The sequence below is a fragment of the Eschrichtius robustus genome, chromosome 2 (genome assembly GCF_028021215.1).
Source record: "Eschrichtius robustus isolate mEscRob2 chromosome 2, mEscRob2.pri, whole genome shotgun sequence".
Lineage (NCBI taxonomy): Eukaryota > Metazoa > Chordata > Mammalia > Artiodactyla > Eschrichtiidae > Eschrichtius > Eschrichtius robustus.
In genome coordinates, this window is record NC_090825.1 from 35,525,951 (window position 1) to 35,540,089 (window position 14,139).

General features: G+C 37.8%; 1 protein-coding gene across 1 annotated transcript in view; it reads left to right on the forward strand.

The window, feature by feature from the left end:
- CCDC152 (coiled-coil domain containing 152) overlaps positions 1–13,916 on the forward strand; it is a 35,097-nt gene extending 21,181 nt beyond the window's left edge. Inside the window, exons 5-9 of the mRNA XM_068535294.1 lie at positions 2,760–2,824; positions 5,660–5,762; positions 10,832–10,959; positions 13,075–13,158; positions 13,749–13,916. Of these exons, the coding sequence (XP_068391395.1) occupies positions 2,760–2,824; positions 5,660–5,762; positions 10,832–10,959; positions 13,075–13,158; positions 13,749–13,898 (530 nt within the window). The 3' untranslated portion in view covers positions 13,899–13,916. The remainder of the gene's footprint in view (positions 1–2,759; positions 2,825–5,659; positions 5,763–10,831; positions 10,960–13,074; positions 13,159–13,748) is intronic.
- Positions 13,917–14,139: the final 223 nt, after the last annotated feature.

Genomic DNA, 14,139 nt, shown 5'->3' on the forward strand with positions numbered 1-14,139 from the left:
AAACACAATACTACTTACATTAGCACCTCCCAAAATGAAATACTTAGGTGTAAATCTAACAAAATATGTATAAGATATATATAAGAAAAACTACAAAACTTTGATACAGTAAGTCAAAGAAGAACTAAATAAATAAAGAGATAGTCCATGTTCATGGATAGGAAGATTCAATATTGTCAAGATGTCAGTTCTTTCCAACTTGTTCTATAGATTCAATAGATTCAAACTGATCCCAATCAATATCCCAGCAAGTTACTTTGTGAACATGACAAACAGAGTATGAATAATACAGAACTTGGAATTATTGTTATCCAGGTCTAATGTCTCATTCAGCCCTGTCACTGATCCCAGTTGGGCACTGAACTCAAGTCCTGACCTCTATCTCACACTGATTTCCAGTTCCAGTCCTGGCTCCAATCCTACTTCTGGCCTAATTTTAGCTCTGAACACCTTTAATGTCTGGCTCAGGTAGAGATCCTGGCTCTATTTTGAACTCTCACCATGCACTATGCCAGGGTTGGCTCTTTCCTGATCTAAGTATATCTGATTTTCCTAAAAACACCTAGAGGTTTACAAGAGTGAATACAGAAAACTGTGAAGCACCACTCCTTCTCCATCATCCTTCATCAAGAGAAACATTTTGGTTATATACAAAAAATGTCAATTATGATAGGTGTGAAACAGTAGGACAAATTAAAGATGCACAACTACATTTTAATTAATTTCATTTTTTCTTATTTAAGTTCTACATGGAAAGGCATTATATAAATACAACTGTGGTTCTTAATAATGTTGCTGAAACATAAAACCTCCCTTTCTTTCTAGCTTAGGATATCACTCATCTTCTCTTTTGACAGTAGTTTTGTTTCCCTCACCCATTCTGCAATACAAACTATACTAATCCTCAAATACAGATCAATCCAACCATACACTGTTTTACTTGCATTGCTACAGCTACTGAAGGCTATTGGCGAAAAATCATACACTGCAGACTCCTTTTAATTTTTGAGTCCCAGTGTCACTTATACCCTTAATTTATCTTGGCTTTTTAAATTTTCATCCTTTAAGCCCCCAACTTTAAATGTTTCTTTCTCTTTCAACCTACTTTACTTTCTATATCACAGAAAAAATGAAAGCTCTCAGGTATAAACTACCTCATTTCCTGTCATCTACCACCCCTTCTTCCCACTGCACTTCCTCCAATGTATTCATACACAGGGATATCCTTACTTCCTTCCTCATTAGCTTAGAAAAAAGAAAATCCTTCTTCTTATCCAAAGTTTATTTCTCCGCATGGGTTTAACTCTCATCTCTCTTCACCTCTCTCTTCTGGGATGTTGCATCTTCAGTTGTCTCTTCTTTTCTCTCTTTCATTTCCCTCTTTCTATTGGCCATTCTTCTCAGCACTTAAACAACTCAGATCTCTCCCATCTTTTCAACAAACAAGACAAAGTTTTCTTGACTTTGAGTTTATTCCCTCCAATTACCCTCACTCTTTCCTTTTACAATCGAATCTCACGGGAATAGTCTGCACTCACTATCTCCATTTCCTTACCTCCACCTAGTCTTCAACTTAGAACAATTGAACATCTCCCAAAGGTTTCAGATTCAAAGTTCTTTCATTTTATCTTTTTACTGCATTTACTGCCATTGATTATAACCCCCTTAAACTCTCTTTTCTTAGTAACACCCTCACCTGCGTCTCTGGACACTTCTTAGTCTTCTTTATAAGATAGTCTTCCTTTGGCCACCTCTAAATGTTTCTCAGCCTACGAGAAATATTCTCCTGGATACCTCAAGCATTTCAAATTTGGCGTGGTAAAGATCTAGATTGATCACTTCACTCCTAAAAATCTTCCCCTTTTAATTTTTCCCAAACCAATGAACAGTTTTCAACCACTTAAATCAGAAACCTAGAAGGCAAACGTTCCCTTTTCTCTTTTGCCTCTGCTATCCAATCAGTCACTAAGTCTCCTGTTAATTCTATCATCTAAATAGTTATCTTTATTTTCCTTTTGTCTCCTACTGCCAGTGACCTAATTTAGGCTTCTGTTATTTCTTACTAGATCTATTGTTACTGATATCCATTCCTCTGGGGTCAACCCCCACCCCCCATTCATCCTCTACACTGCCGGATAATCTTTTTAACATCATTTCACTTCATTGTTCAAAATTCTTTGATGATTCTGTAACCTATAAAATAAAATTCAAAGTTATTCATATAGAATATGTCTACCTCCTATTAGGCTACATCTCCAACCTATTTAACACATTCTCCTTACAATTTACACGCCAACAATACTGTATTTGAATTGTAATTTTCCCAAATGTGCTATATTCACTCAAGCCCAAAGTCTTCTGTGCAGTTTTCTGTATCTGGAACGCATTCCTCCAACTTATTATTTAAGTCTCAGCTCAAGTGGTTCCTCTTCTACAAATCCTTTCCTGACTTCAAGCTGACCTAAGCTTTTCTTCCACAGCTCCCCGCCATATTTCAGACACACTGCCATTACAGAGCAATTATCATAGCATATCATAACTATTTACACATCTGTCTCACCACTAGGCTGTAAGTTCTTTGAGGAGCAATAATTTTTTCGTTTCAACATTCCCAATGTCATGCACAGAGCCTGGTGTGTAGTTGATGTTGTATGCATGTGTTGAATACATACATGAATGGAAACTTGAAAGTTAAACATATTCCCATATTAACTAAAAAGGTCTATATATTAGGATATTCTTTGATGTTTTTTACACAGGTGAAAATGAACAACTAAAAAGAAATGCTGATCTTATGAAAGAAAAGTTAAAAACTCATGAACAGGTGAGTTTGTGTGTCTTCATATCCAGTCAGATCCCAGTGGAGCACTGTCTTCCCAAATTAGAAAAAAAAAAGTTTTTTTCATTAATAAAGACAGCCAAAAGTTTTAGAGTAAATATATATGGAAGTGCCAGAAGTTTTAATAAATAAATTTTTTTTAGAAAATACAAGTTTTGAGGACCCTTGGCTTTTTACAGACTATAATGCACTAACATATCACTTGCATTACTTTTTCTTTCTAACAAAAAAGGATGAAATAATTTTGCCATATATTTTTAAATTATGTTAATAGACTTTTTACTGTAGAATATACTCAATTAGCACTTTAAGACTTTTTTATAATAAAGTGAATGAGTCTTCAATATTTATGATTTGAGTAATTTATTGCAATTTTATTGTACCATCTAAATGAAGAGAGCATTTTATGTGGCTCACCAATTAATTTTCTCCCAAGGGCCAACATACCCTCTGCTACGTTTTCTTCTCTCCTATAAGAACAGTGCCATGATGGCAATTATAGAACATAAAACACAGTACCTAGAACATAAAAGGTCCTCAGTAAATGTAAGTTCCCAACCCTCTGCCCTTTGGGAAGTTTATTATGCTAATTTTTTCTCATCTCCTAAGAGCCAATATGTCAAACTCTGGCAGACCTAAGATTTCCAAAACTCAACTTGGATCTGTATCCAGCTTAGAACTTCAACTTGAAGGATCATCTCTATTTCAATCTGGTTCTTCACTTGAGGAGCCTTTGAAGAAATACAGGCTAATTCTGTAACCCTTCCAGGGCTTCTGGGTAATACTCAGGAGTAATGAATGGCATCTGACTGTGCTCTTGGAAAATTTAGCTTCTCATCACCAATTTTGAAATAATTTAAATATCTCTGGATTATATCCCATCCTTTATTTTTCCTTTCCTCTGTTTCCTTTATTTTTCCATCATTTTCATATCTTGCCTCTAGAGTTCAACAATAAATGTGAAGTCAGGGTGTAACTGGGACAGAGTGAAAGGGGGAAAATTTTTGCCTCTTTTCTCTTCTAAAATGTCAAGTCATAGAATGCTGCTTTATCTAGAATACTATGAATTTTCAGAGCGATGGGAATTACAGAGAAAACGCCATGATCCAAGATTCTGAACTTATTAATCGCTGTCCAAAGCAAACTAAAGATTACCTCAGTCCAATGAGAATTCTCTAGTACAAAACCTCCAGGCACATGCAAAACATATGGAGAACCACTCCCTAGAAACAAACTTAGGAGTTACTTAACGGCCATATTTATGGAATATGTTAAGAATTATTAAGTTTTATAAGAACGAAAATATAACCAGAAGCTGTCCCTTGGAATTTAAAGTTCCCAGAAAGCAAATGAAAAGAAGGCAACCAAGAATAACTTGTTGGAACTTTGTCCTCTTAAAAAGAGGAAAGGATCGGACTCCTTGGGGCTGGCACAGGCTAAACTAGGGGAGAAGAACCTAATGAGATACAGCCTGGCCCCAGCCCAGACATTTAGGATAGCCTTATGCCTCGAGGCTGCAGTGAAAATCCTGGGTCTTACCAAATTAATGGCAACATTTCAGGTGGCAAAGTCAATGGGGAAAAGATACATAGATTTGTCTCTTGTGGTTTCCCAGGGCAGTAACTGCTTAATGCAACCATCTGAGTCAGGAGTAGTTTATGAAAGGCACTCTATAGTTGCCCATCTAGAAATCTAGATACAAACATAGGAAAAATAGCAGTTCATGAGATTCACCCCTTTAGTCACCTGCCCAGCTTTAATCAAAGGCAATGGTTGGATATGTTCAGCCATTCCTGCAAGTTGCCTGGCAAAAAAAAGTAGCCCAAGTAGGACTCCTGACTATACCCCCTTGAATTTTTGATAATCTAGAGGAGCTATTCACTGGGTCTAGGCTAAGAACCTCTGACTTAATTCTTATTTGCACTCTCATTCATTCAAAATATATATATCAAGGGATATACACTAGGAGTTAGGAATACAACAGTGAGTAAAAACAAAGTCCCTGCTTTTACGGTGTTTAGAGATTTTTCTGGGCCTCTTGCCTTGATCATTGTCTCTTTCTTACTATCCCACCTCACTTTTATTCTTCCTGCTTTCCTTTAATCCTGCCTGTGAGTGGTTTCTTTATGTAGAAACATACCTCTGGAAAAATTGTAAATTTTATCTTTGGAGGATTTCTCTCTCAACACCTCTCTCAATACCAGTCTCCGTATTAGCATAGTAAATCACTTCTATGCTTCAACAACCTAAGAAACTAACCTCAGGAGGCTGTTGAGCACTTCTCAAACCCCAAATTCATCCTTCTTTAGCCTCCCCATAAAACTAACCCTTACCATAGGTAATGCTTAACCTCCTTCTGGGAATTAGGAATGTTTATATAATTTTCAGAAACAGAAATTCAGCCCACATTCAAAGGGATTCATCCTACATTAGGGTAAGCTCGCAGGCTATCAAACAGTGCCTAAAGTTGGCTTTAAAATATAGCTTTGGCGCTTTTTTCACATATTTTAATGCTGTCATGGCATTTATTCATACAATTAAACAAAATATTTTGAGCATCTATGATATGCTCTGAATATAGTGATGAGAATTCAGAGGCAAAGATAAAAAATCATTGTCTCTAGATGGTCTCTATGTACTTGGACCAGAAATCGGTCCTTCTCAAAGCTGAGCATTCAAACAATGAACAATATCTTTCCCCTCTAGATATGATTATATGCCAAAAATTAATATAAACTTTGAAAATTTCATCTTTCTAATTAATCAAAAGTTGTCTACACATACTCAAATTGAAGGATGAATGTATATTTTAATCTTTAGGAATATAAGAATAGTATTGCCAAACTTATGAGTGAAATGAAAATCAGAGAGGAGGGACATAAGACAGAAATAACAAAACTTTATCAAGATATGCAGAAAAAAGGTAAGTTTTTTATTTTTAATTTACTGAATTCTAAGATACCATAAAACAATTTACACAGATATATAAACTTTTTTCAGTAATTGCCAGTATTCTGAATAAACATTGCCTTGACACATTTGAATTTAGTTTTTGTTCCTTTCTATATATTTATGTGATATAAATTATAGCATTTAGGGGCTTCCCTGGTGGTGCGGTGGTTGAGAATCTGCCTGCCAATGCAGGGGACACGGGTTCGAGCCCTGGTCTGGGAAGATCCCACATGCCACGGAGCAACTAGGCCCGTGAGCCACAACTACTGAGCCTGTGCTCCGCAACAAGAGAGGCCGCGACTGTGAGAGGCACACGCACCGCGATGAAGAGTGGCCCCCGCTCGCCGCAACTAGAGAAAGCCCTCGCACAGAAATGAAGACCCAACACAGCCAAAATTAATTAATTAATTAATTAATTAATTAATTTTAAAAAAATGTGAAAGTGCTCTGTAAGCCATACCAGTGACATCATTTAAAAAAAAAAAAATTATAGCATTTAGAAATCGGACTCATGGAGTTTGCACTTAACATTATGTAATGTGAAATAGTTAATATCATTGTAAAATTAATATAAAATGTATAGTTAACTTTGATATTCATATACTCAGCATATTGAATATAATTTCACTAATGAAATATTCTTCCTTCAGCAAAGTCTCATGAACTTATGTTGAGAGTTAACTGGTTTCATAAAGGTATTAAAAACTTTCTTAATGAGCCTAGATGCACACCATATGCAAAAATTAACTTGAAATGGATAAGTCTGAATGTAAACCTACATCTATAAGACGAGTAGAAGAAGCATAGAAGGTAATCTTTGTGACCCTGAGTTAGCCACAATTTCTTAGAAAGAAACAGAAAGTACAAAAAATAAAGGAAAAAAGTTCTCAATTGAACTTCCTCGAAACTATTAACTTCTGTCCTTCAACGCTGTTAAGAAAATGAAAAGACAGGCCACAGACAGGGAGATAATACTTACAAATGCATAGCTGATAAAGGACTTATGTCCAAAATCTATGAAGAACTCTTATAACTCAATAATAAGAAGTCAAACAACCCAGTAAGGAAATGGGCAAAATATTTGGACACTTCCCCAGAGAAATACGGATGAAAAGTAAGCACATGAAAACACGTTCAACATAATTGGTTAGTAGGGAAATGCAAATTAAAACCACAATGAGGGCTTCCCTGGTGGCGCAGTGGTTGAGAATCTGCCTGCCAATGCAGGGGACACGGGTTCGAGCCCTGGTCTGGGAAGATCCCACATGCCACGGAGCAACTGGGCCCGTGAGCCACAATTACTGAGCCTGCGCATCTGGAGCCTGTGCTCCGCAACAAGAGAGGCCGCGACAGTGAGAGGCCCGCGCACCGCGATGAAGTGTGGCCCCCACTTGCCACAACTAGAGAAAGCCCTCGCACAGAAACGAAGACCCAACACAGCCATAAATAAAACAAACAAACAAACAAAAAAACCTATGATAAACCAGAATGGAAAAGAGCCTTAAAAAAGAGAATCTATACATACGTACAACTGAGTCACTTTGCTGTACAGCGGTAATTAACACAACATTGTAAATCAACTATACTTCAATAAAATATATGTATAAAAAAAAAATAAAAACCCACAATGAGATACCACATTGCACCTTTCAGAACTGCTAAAATCTTTTTTAAAACTATCAATACCAAGAGTTGGTGAGGATGTGGAGCTATTGGAACCCTCTACATTACTAGTGGGACTACAAAATTATACAGTCATTTTAGAAAAGAGTTTTGCAGTTTCTTTGGGTTCTCTTGAGAAGCAGATGCCTAGACAGAATTAGACATTCAAGAGGTTTGTTAAGGCAAACATTTGTGAGGGTAGATAGGGAGGGAACTGGGGGAGACGGGGTTAGCTGTGGGTTTATGACACAGGTCTAACCTCTGTGAAGAAGAGAAGAAAGGAAGGTGTGTTGGGCAAGAGAAGTCTTAGACTGGGACACACTTATAAGAAAGTTTCAGCAAAGTTGGGCCAAATTTGCCCATCAACCAAGTTCTGCAACTCTCAGGAACAAGTCTGCCTTAGTGTCCCTGCCAAGTTCAGTCACTGGCTAGGAGCAGCTCTTGGGAATCATGACCTCAGCATAAACATGGTCATGAAGACAATGAGCCAATTATGTTCCCTGAAGTTGGAGATCTGAAAGATGCACTTTCATGGCCACAACTGTCCCCTTCTTATACTACACATACCTACTTCTCCATAGGAGTTCAGGTAGCAGGTTCTCCGTGGTTCTTGTGGATGTTTCTTCCTCAGGAGAAACCTAGAAGAGGGATTGTTGAAATGTTCTTCCTCCTAGGGACCTAACCGTGTCTTTTCAGCCAGCAGGTTCTAGGCCAAAAACGTGGTTCAGACTGGGGAACTGAGCAAAGGATCATAATTTTTAGCTGGGGCATATACCCTCAGCCTCCTGTTCCTCCATTTGGATTCTTTTGTACTAGGTGTTAGGCAGCTTGGCTGCTCATCCATTAACTAACTCTACAACTCTCGAAAATCAAGCCCCTTTGGCCGCTCTCTGACCTTCCTGCTCATTATGATAATTGTGGCCTCCTGGGTTTTGGCAGTTAAGCACCATCATCTGGCTTCTACAACTTGGTGGGGGAGGGGGGACACCATCCCCATAGATATTAATGAGCCCAACTGTATACCCACCTCTTCTGTCAGCCCTAGCTTGCAGATGAGAGCGACCATTGAACTTCTTGGTGGTGCTGGTTTTTCTCTTACCAGCACATTCCTTGTGGTCCTGGTTAATAGTGTGTCTTCTGGGCCCTCCTAAGGAACATAATCTTTTGCTGAGTTATCTTGCCTCACATAACATATCCACTCAAGCCTGCCAACTTTCGAGAGCCTCCTTATGCCTTTCTCTACTATCTGCCAGGGCATCTCAGGTATTCCCACTTCACTCAGCTTTGGCCAGTGCTTTCTCTAGAGGTCTAAGGCTACTCTAACAGAGTTTGTCCCATATCTTAGGTCCTTGCTAGGGTATTATGTCCCCTGTCCCTAAAGAGTATCTTCAAGTCAATGAATTCTTGCTTACCTAGTCTTACCTTCCGTCTTCTTCTATCCAGCACCCTCAAAGTCCATTCTCAAGGGTATTCACATGGCTCTTTCCAATACAACCTAGCTAATTCTTGCAGCTCTCTGGGGTATAATCACTTTCCCCCCTTATCAGTCCCAGCACTCCCCCAACCAGGTTATACTGCGCTTTAACCCTAGTTATTGGCCTAGCAGCCAAAAGAGGAGGGAGGGGCATCTTCTGAGCGGAGCCTCTGCAGCATCTTTCATCAGCTAGGTTAGTGCTAGTTCTTAATAGGAAAAAGTAGGTCTGCAGTTTCTGAGCATTTAGGGGAGTTGTCAAAGCCAGCATCCTCACAGGTGTTTATCCAGATGTTCCTGTCCTATTTTTCAGGATCTTAGGTGTTCCCAACCAGGACCCTGATTTAGCACAGCAGACCTGTTTTGGCTGAACATTTCAACATCTCTGGAGTTCTGCAACTTTAATGATTAGATTTTCTGTTGCTCAGCTCTACCTGCTCTTCCACTAGAGTTGGTGAGAGCCTGTTTGTAAGCTACCAAAGAGTCCCTCTGGCTCTCACACCTATTCTTTTTGTTTTGTTTTGTTTGTTTTCCTTTTCTCTTTTTTTTTTTTTTTTGTAATTTTATTTTTTTTATACAGCAGGTTCTTATTAGTTACCTATTATATACATATTAGTGTATACATGTCAATCCCAACCTCCCAATTCATCACAGCACCACCATCCCCCACCCTCCACCCTTGGTGTCCATATGTTTGTTCTCTACATCTGTGTCTCTATTTCTGCCTTGCAAACCCATTCATCTGTGTACCATTTCTCTAGATTCGATGGGCATTTAGGTTGCTTCCATGACCTGGCTATTGTAAATAGTGCTGCAATGAACACTGGGGTGCATGTGTCTTTTTGACTTACGGTTTTCTCTGGGTATATGCCCAGTAGTGGGATTGCTGGGTCATATGGTAATTCTACTTTTGGTTTTTTAAGGAACCTCCATACTGTTCTCCATAGTGGCTGTATCAATTTACATTCCCACCAACAGTGCAAGAGGGTTCCCTTTTCTCCACACGCTCTCCAGCATTTGTTGTTTGTAGATTTTCTGATGCTGCTCATTCTAACCAGTGTGAGGTGATACCTCATTGTAGTTATGATTTGCGTTTCTCTAATAATTAGCCACACCTATTCTTTAAATCTTTAAATTCTTGTTAACAGCTGTTTCTCATTATCCCTCAGTAGGATGTCAATTTAATTTAGCAGTAACTCTCCAACTCTACTGTCTTTGTGGGCATCATTTCCCTCTATCTTTCAAATGCCTGAACTATTCATTACACCTGCAAGGCATTCACCTCCACCAGGACATTTCCCCCAGATTACTTCTGGTAAAATCTTCAGCAATCAGACCCCCGTTGTGTGCTAGCAACCACCAGTACTCCATATACCACTAATCATGGCTTCCTCATTTCTTACAAAGCAGTAAGTGCCCCATCATACCTGTTTTCTTGTGCTAGCTCAGGTCCTCCAAAGAGCCGACAAGATGGCAGTAGACAGTCAAAGAAATTTATTGGACAAAATGCTTATGAAGGGAAATGGTGAGGGAGCCAGAAAAAGCTGATGTAGTTCTAAGGTCATCCTGTAATTTGAGGCCTTCTATAACTAGGAACCCAGGATTTGTGTCCCTCTTTAACCATTAAATCCCCTATTCATTCTCTAGGCATTTAGAGAATATTATTCTCTAGATATTTAAGAGTACAAATTAGTTTATTCATTCAAAAGCATTCAATGGGCAACCTTTGCATCGCAAGCATTTTTCAGGGGCTTGTTAAAAGTATATAAAAGCTACCCTGCATGTAAACAGTTTCTAAAATACATGTTTTTATTAATAAATTCCACTTTCTTGTAGATTGTTTAAAATACAAAAAAAAAAATTTTAAGATTTTTGAAATGTTAAGATGAATTTATGTTTTTATGCAGTTGAATTAAGTGAAGAAAAGAATAAAGAACTGATAGAGAAAAAGGAGGTGGAAATTTCAGAGTTAAATGCAAAGTTAAGAACTCAAGAAAAGGAAAAACAACATGAAATAATCAAACTACAGCTAGAGGTAAGTGTTTAAGGCTCTGCTAAATTTGAGGATGCATCCCTTAGTCTAGGCCATACTTTGGTTATCTGTCATCAGAGTGAGATAAATTTCAGGATTAGAAACAACCCTGTGAGAGGGCTTCACACATGCTCATTCTTCATCCATCACATGCAATGCTTAAACCTTGTACAATACAACTGTTAGCTACACTGCCTTTCAGCACTTGGCCTCAAGGTGGGACTCTTCAGTCATTCAAAAGGTCCTGGTTTCCAGAGAGGGTATTTTCCTCTGACAGCAGACACAGATAACTCATATTACCTGCATTTTACAGCTGAGTCTATGCAGCCTTTTAGGACTACCATTCCAGCTGTGGGGAGAGTGCTTCTAATCCTTAACATTACTCTCTCCTCAGCAGAAATTGTGGAACCCTGGTGAACTAACTGGAAATTTCTTTTTCTTTATTTAAAATAAAAAGAGACTAATTTGTTCCTAATAAATATGTAGAAATATAGAGGCAGACAAACCAGATTTTTTTAAAGGGACTTTAAATAGGGCATCTCAAAGGCTGAGGTTCCGGTTCTTGGGTCAAAAGCCTTCTCAGTTGGTTGCTTAATCAGGTGTCAGAATCTCAAAGGCATTGATATTTTGACAATGTTTGCCGTTTACATTTTTGTCTAGATCCTTCTAATCTCCCTTTCCATCATTCTTCCCTCAGCTTGACTCCCACTTTACCTTACGTTGTTAGAATTCACCTACTTAGCTAAGATAACCTAGTTTTCATGTTCTTTAAAGTTTGGTATCCTGAGGTGCTTGGTGAGATACAGTGTTGAAGATTCTATAATTATTGAGCAAAAGGGGACTGATGTTGACTTTCGAGGCTCTTTGCTGCTGTTCCTGCCTTCTGGTCAAGTGTACCCACAAACCACAGTGAGGGATGGATGGCCAACTGAGATACAGTAGACTGTGTTTCAAGATTGGCTATCAACTTCTAATCCACTGATTGGGAATGTGCATTTTGTTTGCCGTCCTGGCCCTGTCACTGGTCTAGCCCAAGTCTGTTGTTTGATATACAGAACTCTTTGCTATTTATCTTCATTATAACTATCCATTTCTCTCCCCAGACCAGAACACAATCTCACAGAGTTTATTCTTAGTTCACAGTGAGGCTACACTAAAGTCAACCTGAAGGAAAAATTGTAATGGAAGATTTTGCAAAAAATATGACTGTAACAATGGCCCATGGGAATGTTTTTTTGTTTGTTTGTTTTTTGTTTTTTAAATATTTTATTTATTTATTTTTATATTTATTTTTGGCCGTGTTGGGTCTTCGTTTCTGTGCGAGGGCTTCCTCTAGTTGCGGCAAGCGGGGGCCACTCTTCATCGCGAGGCGCGGGCCTCTTCACCATCGCGGCCTCTCTTGTTGCGGATCACAGGCTCCAGACGCGCAGGCTCAGTAGTTGTGGCTCACGGGCCCAACTGCTCTGCGGCATGTGGGATCTTCCCAGACCAGGGCTCGAACCCGTGTCGCCTGCATTAGCAGGCAGATTCTCAACCACTGCGCCACCAGGGAAGCCCCATGAGAATGTTTTTAACCCAATTCACTTTAATGCCAAACCAGCAAGAGTTCAAACTAAATCAATAAAATCATATCCAAATTCTACTATTTAGCCTCAAAGTTTCTGCAGAAGGGTATATGTTTTTCTCCCATGACTGTTGATTATACTACATATTCTTTACAAAGTACACTCATAGTAACATGAAAATATTTTTATCTATCTTTAAGTTAACTAGATTCTCAACCCTAATTTACTAGGTTCTTAATCCTCCATGATAGAATCAACTGATGTCTTGAGAAAAAAATGGTGCTGACCCCACCCCAGAATTTCTAAGGTAGTGTCCAGGTATTTGGTTCTTTAAAAAATCTCCCCAGGTAATTTTAAAATGCAGCCAGGGTTAATCTTGTTTGGGTATTCCTTGTTCTTTCTTAAAGACTTTTCTATCTTCTGTTATACAGTGAATACACTTGAATTACAGATATGTCTAAGGATACAATGGATTATACTTATATTTATAGAAACAGTTGTTTCTAATTGTTTAACTAGAATGTTCTCAACTTTCTTTTTAAACTTGATTCAGTTTGATGCCAAACTAGCAAGAGTTCAAACTAAGTCAAAATCATATCCAGATTCTACAGTTTTGCCACACAGTATCTACAGAAGGGTATGTGAGTTTTTCTTCCACAGCTGTTGCTTAAAAAAAATTAATTCTCTTAGTGTGTTTCCATAAAGGTTATATTTACTAACAACATACTTAACAGTTTTCCTTAAAATATATCACACAATCAGAAAGATATTAGATTTTTAATAATCTTTATAAGTCTCTTTCAATTTAAATTAGTAAATCTTAGTAGTAAATTAAAACATTAGAGAAGTCCTCTGACTCTTTGGACCATCTAAGGAATTCCATAATGTACTTTGAACTAAGGCTGACTTACTATTCTGAAGTTATTTAGGTACTCAGCAGATTTCTTCTTGTTCAACTCCTTTATTTATGGTTTATAATTTCAAGCTATATAGGGAGAAGGGAACAAACTAAAACAAATGGTGCTAATGTGTGTTTTTGTATCCTACCAGTTTTACCCCATTAAATCCCACAAAAGCAAAATTATAGACCTTTCAAAATATGGTATCTTTTTTAATACCTACTTCTACTTAAACCAGAAGCATAGTTTTTGCTGTTGTTTTGTTGTTCCTTGTACTTAATCTTATTATTTATGAACTGCAATAACAAAATCTTTCTGCTCTATTTAGAAGCTTCAGCATCTTCAAGAAGAAAAAAACAAGGAGATTGCAATTCTTCGTAATACCATTCACGATTTAGAGCAACGCCTCTCTGTTAGCAAAGATTCTCAATTTAAACTTGCTGGCAAAGATTATCACTTTAAGCGTAGACGGTTTTGAGTATGGAAGTAAATTCATTAGTTGCTATTTAATTTCTTTAAAAGCAATTGAAAATTCACCTCTGTTGTCAATATAACATACTACCTAAGTAATTACAATGAAAACAAAAAGACAGCTTTAAACTTCATTGAGTTTATTTAAACAAATGCACACTTTTGCCAATCGTGTTCTGCATTCTTGCTTAATAGTATTAACCATAAAAAAGTTCAGGTTTATAGGACTTAGTTTACCTATTGAACCA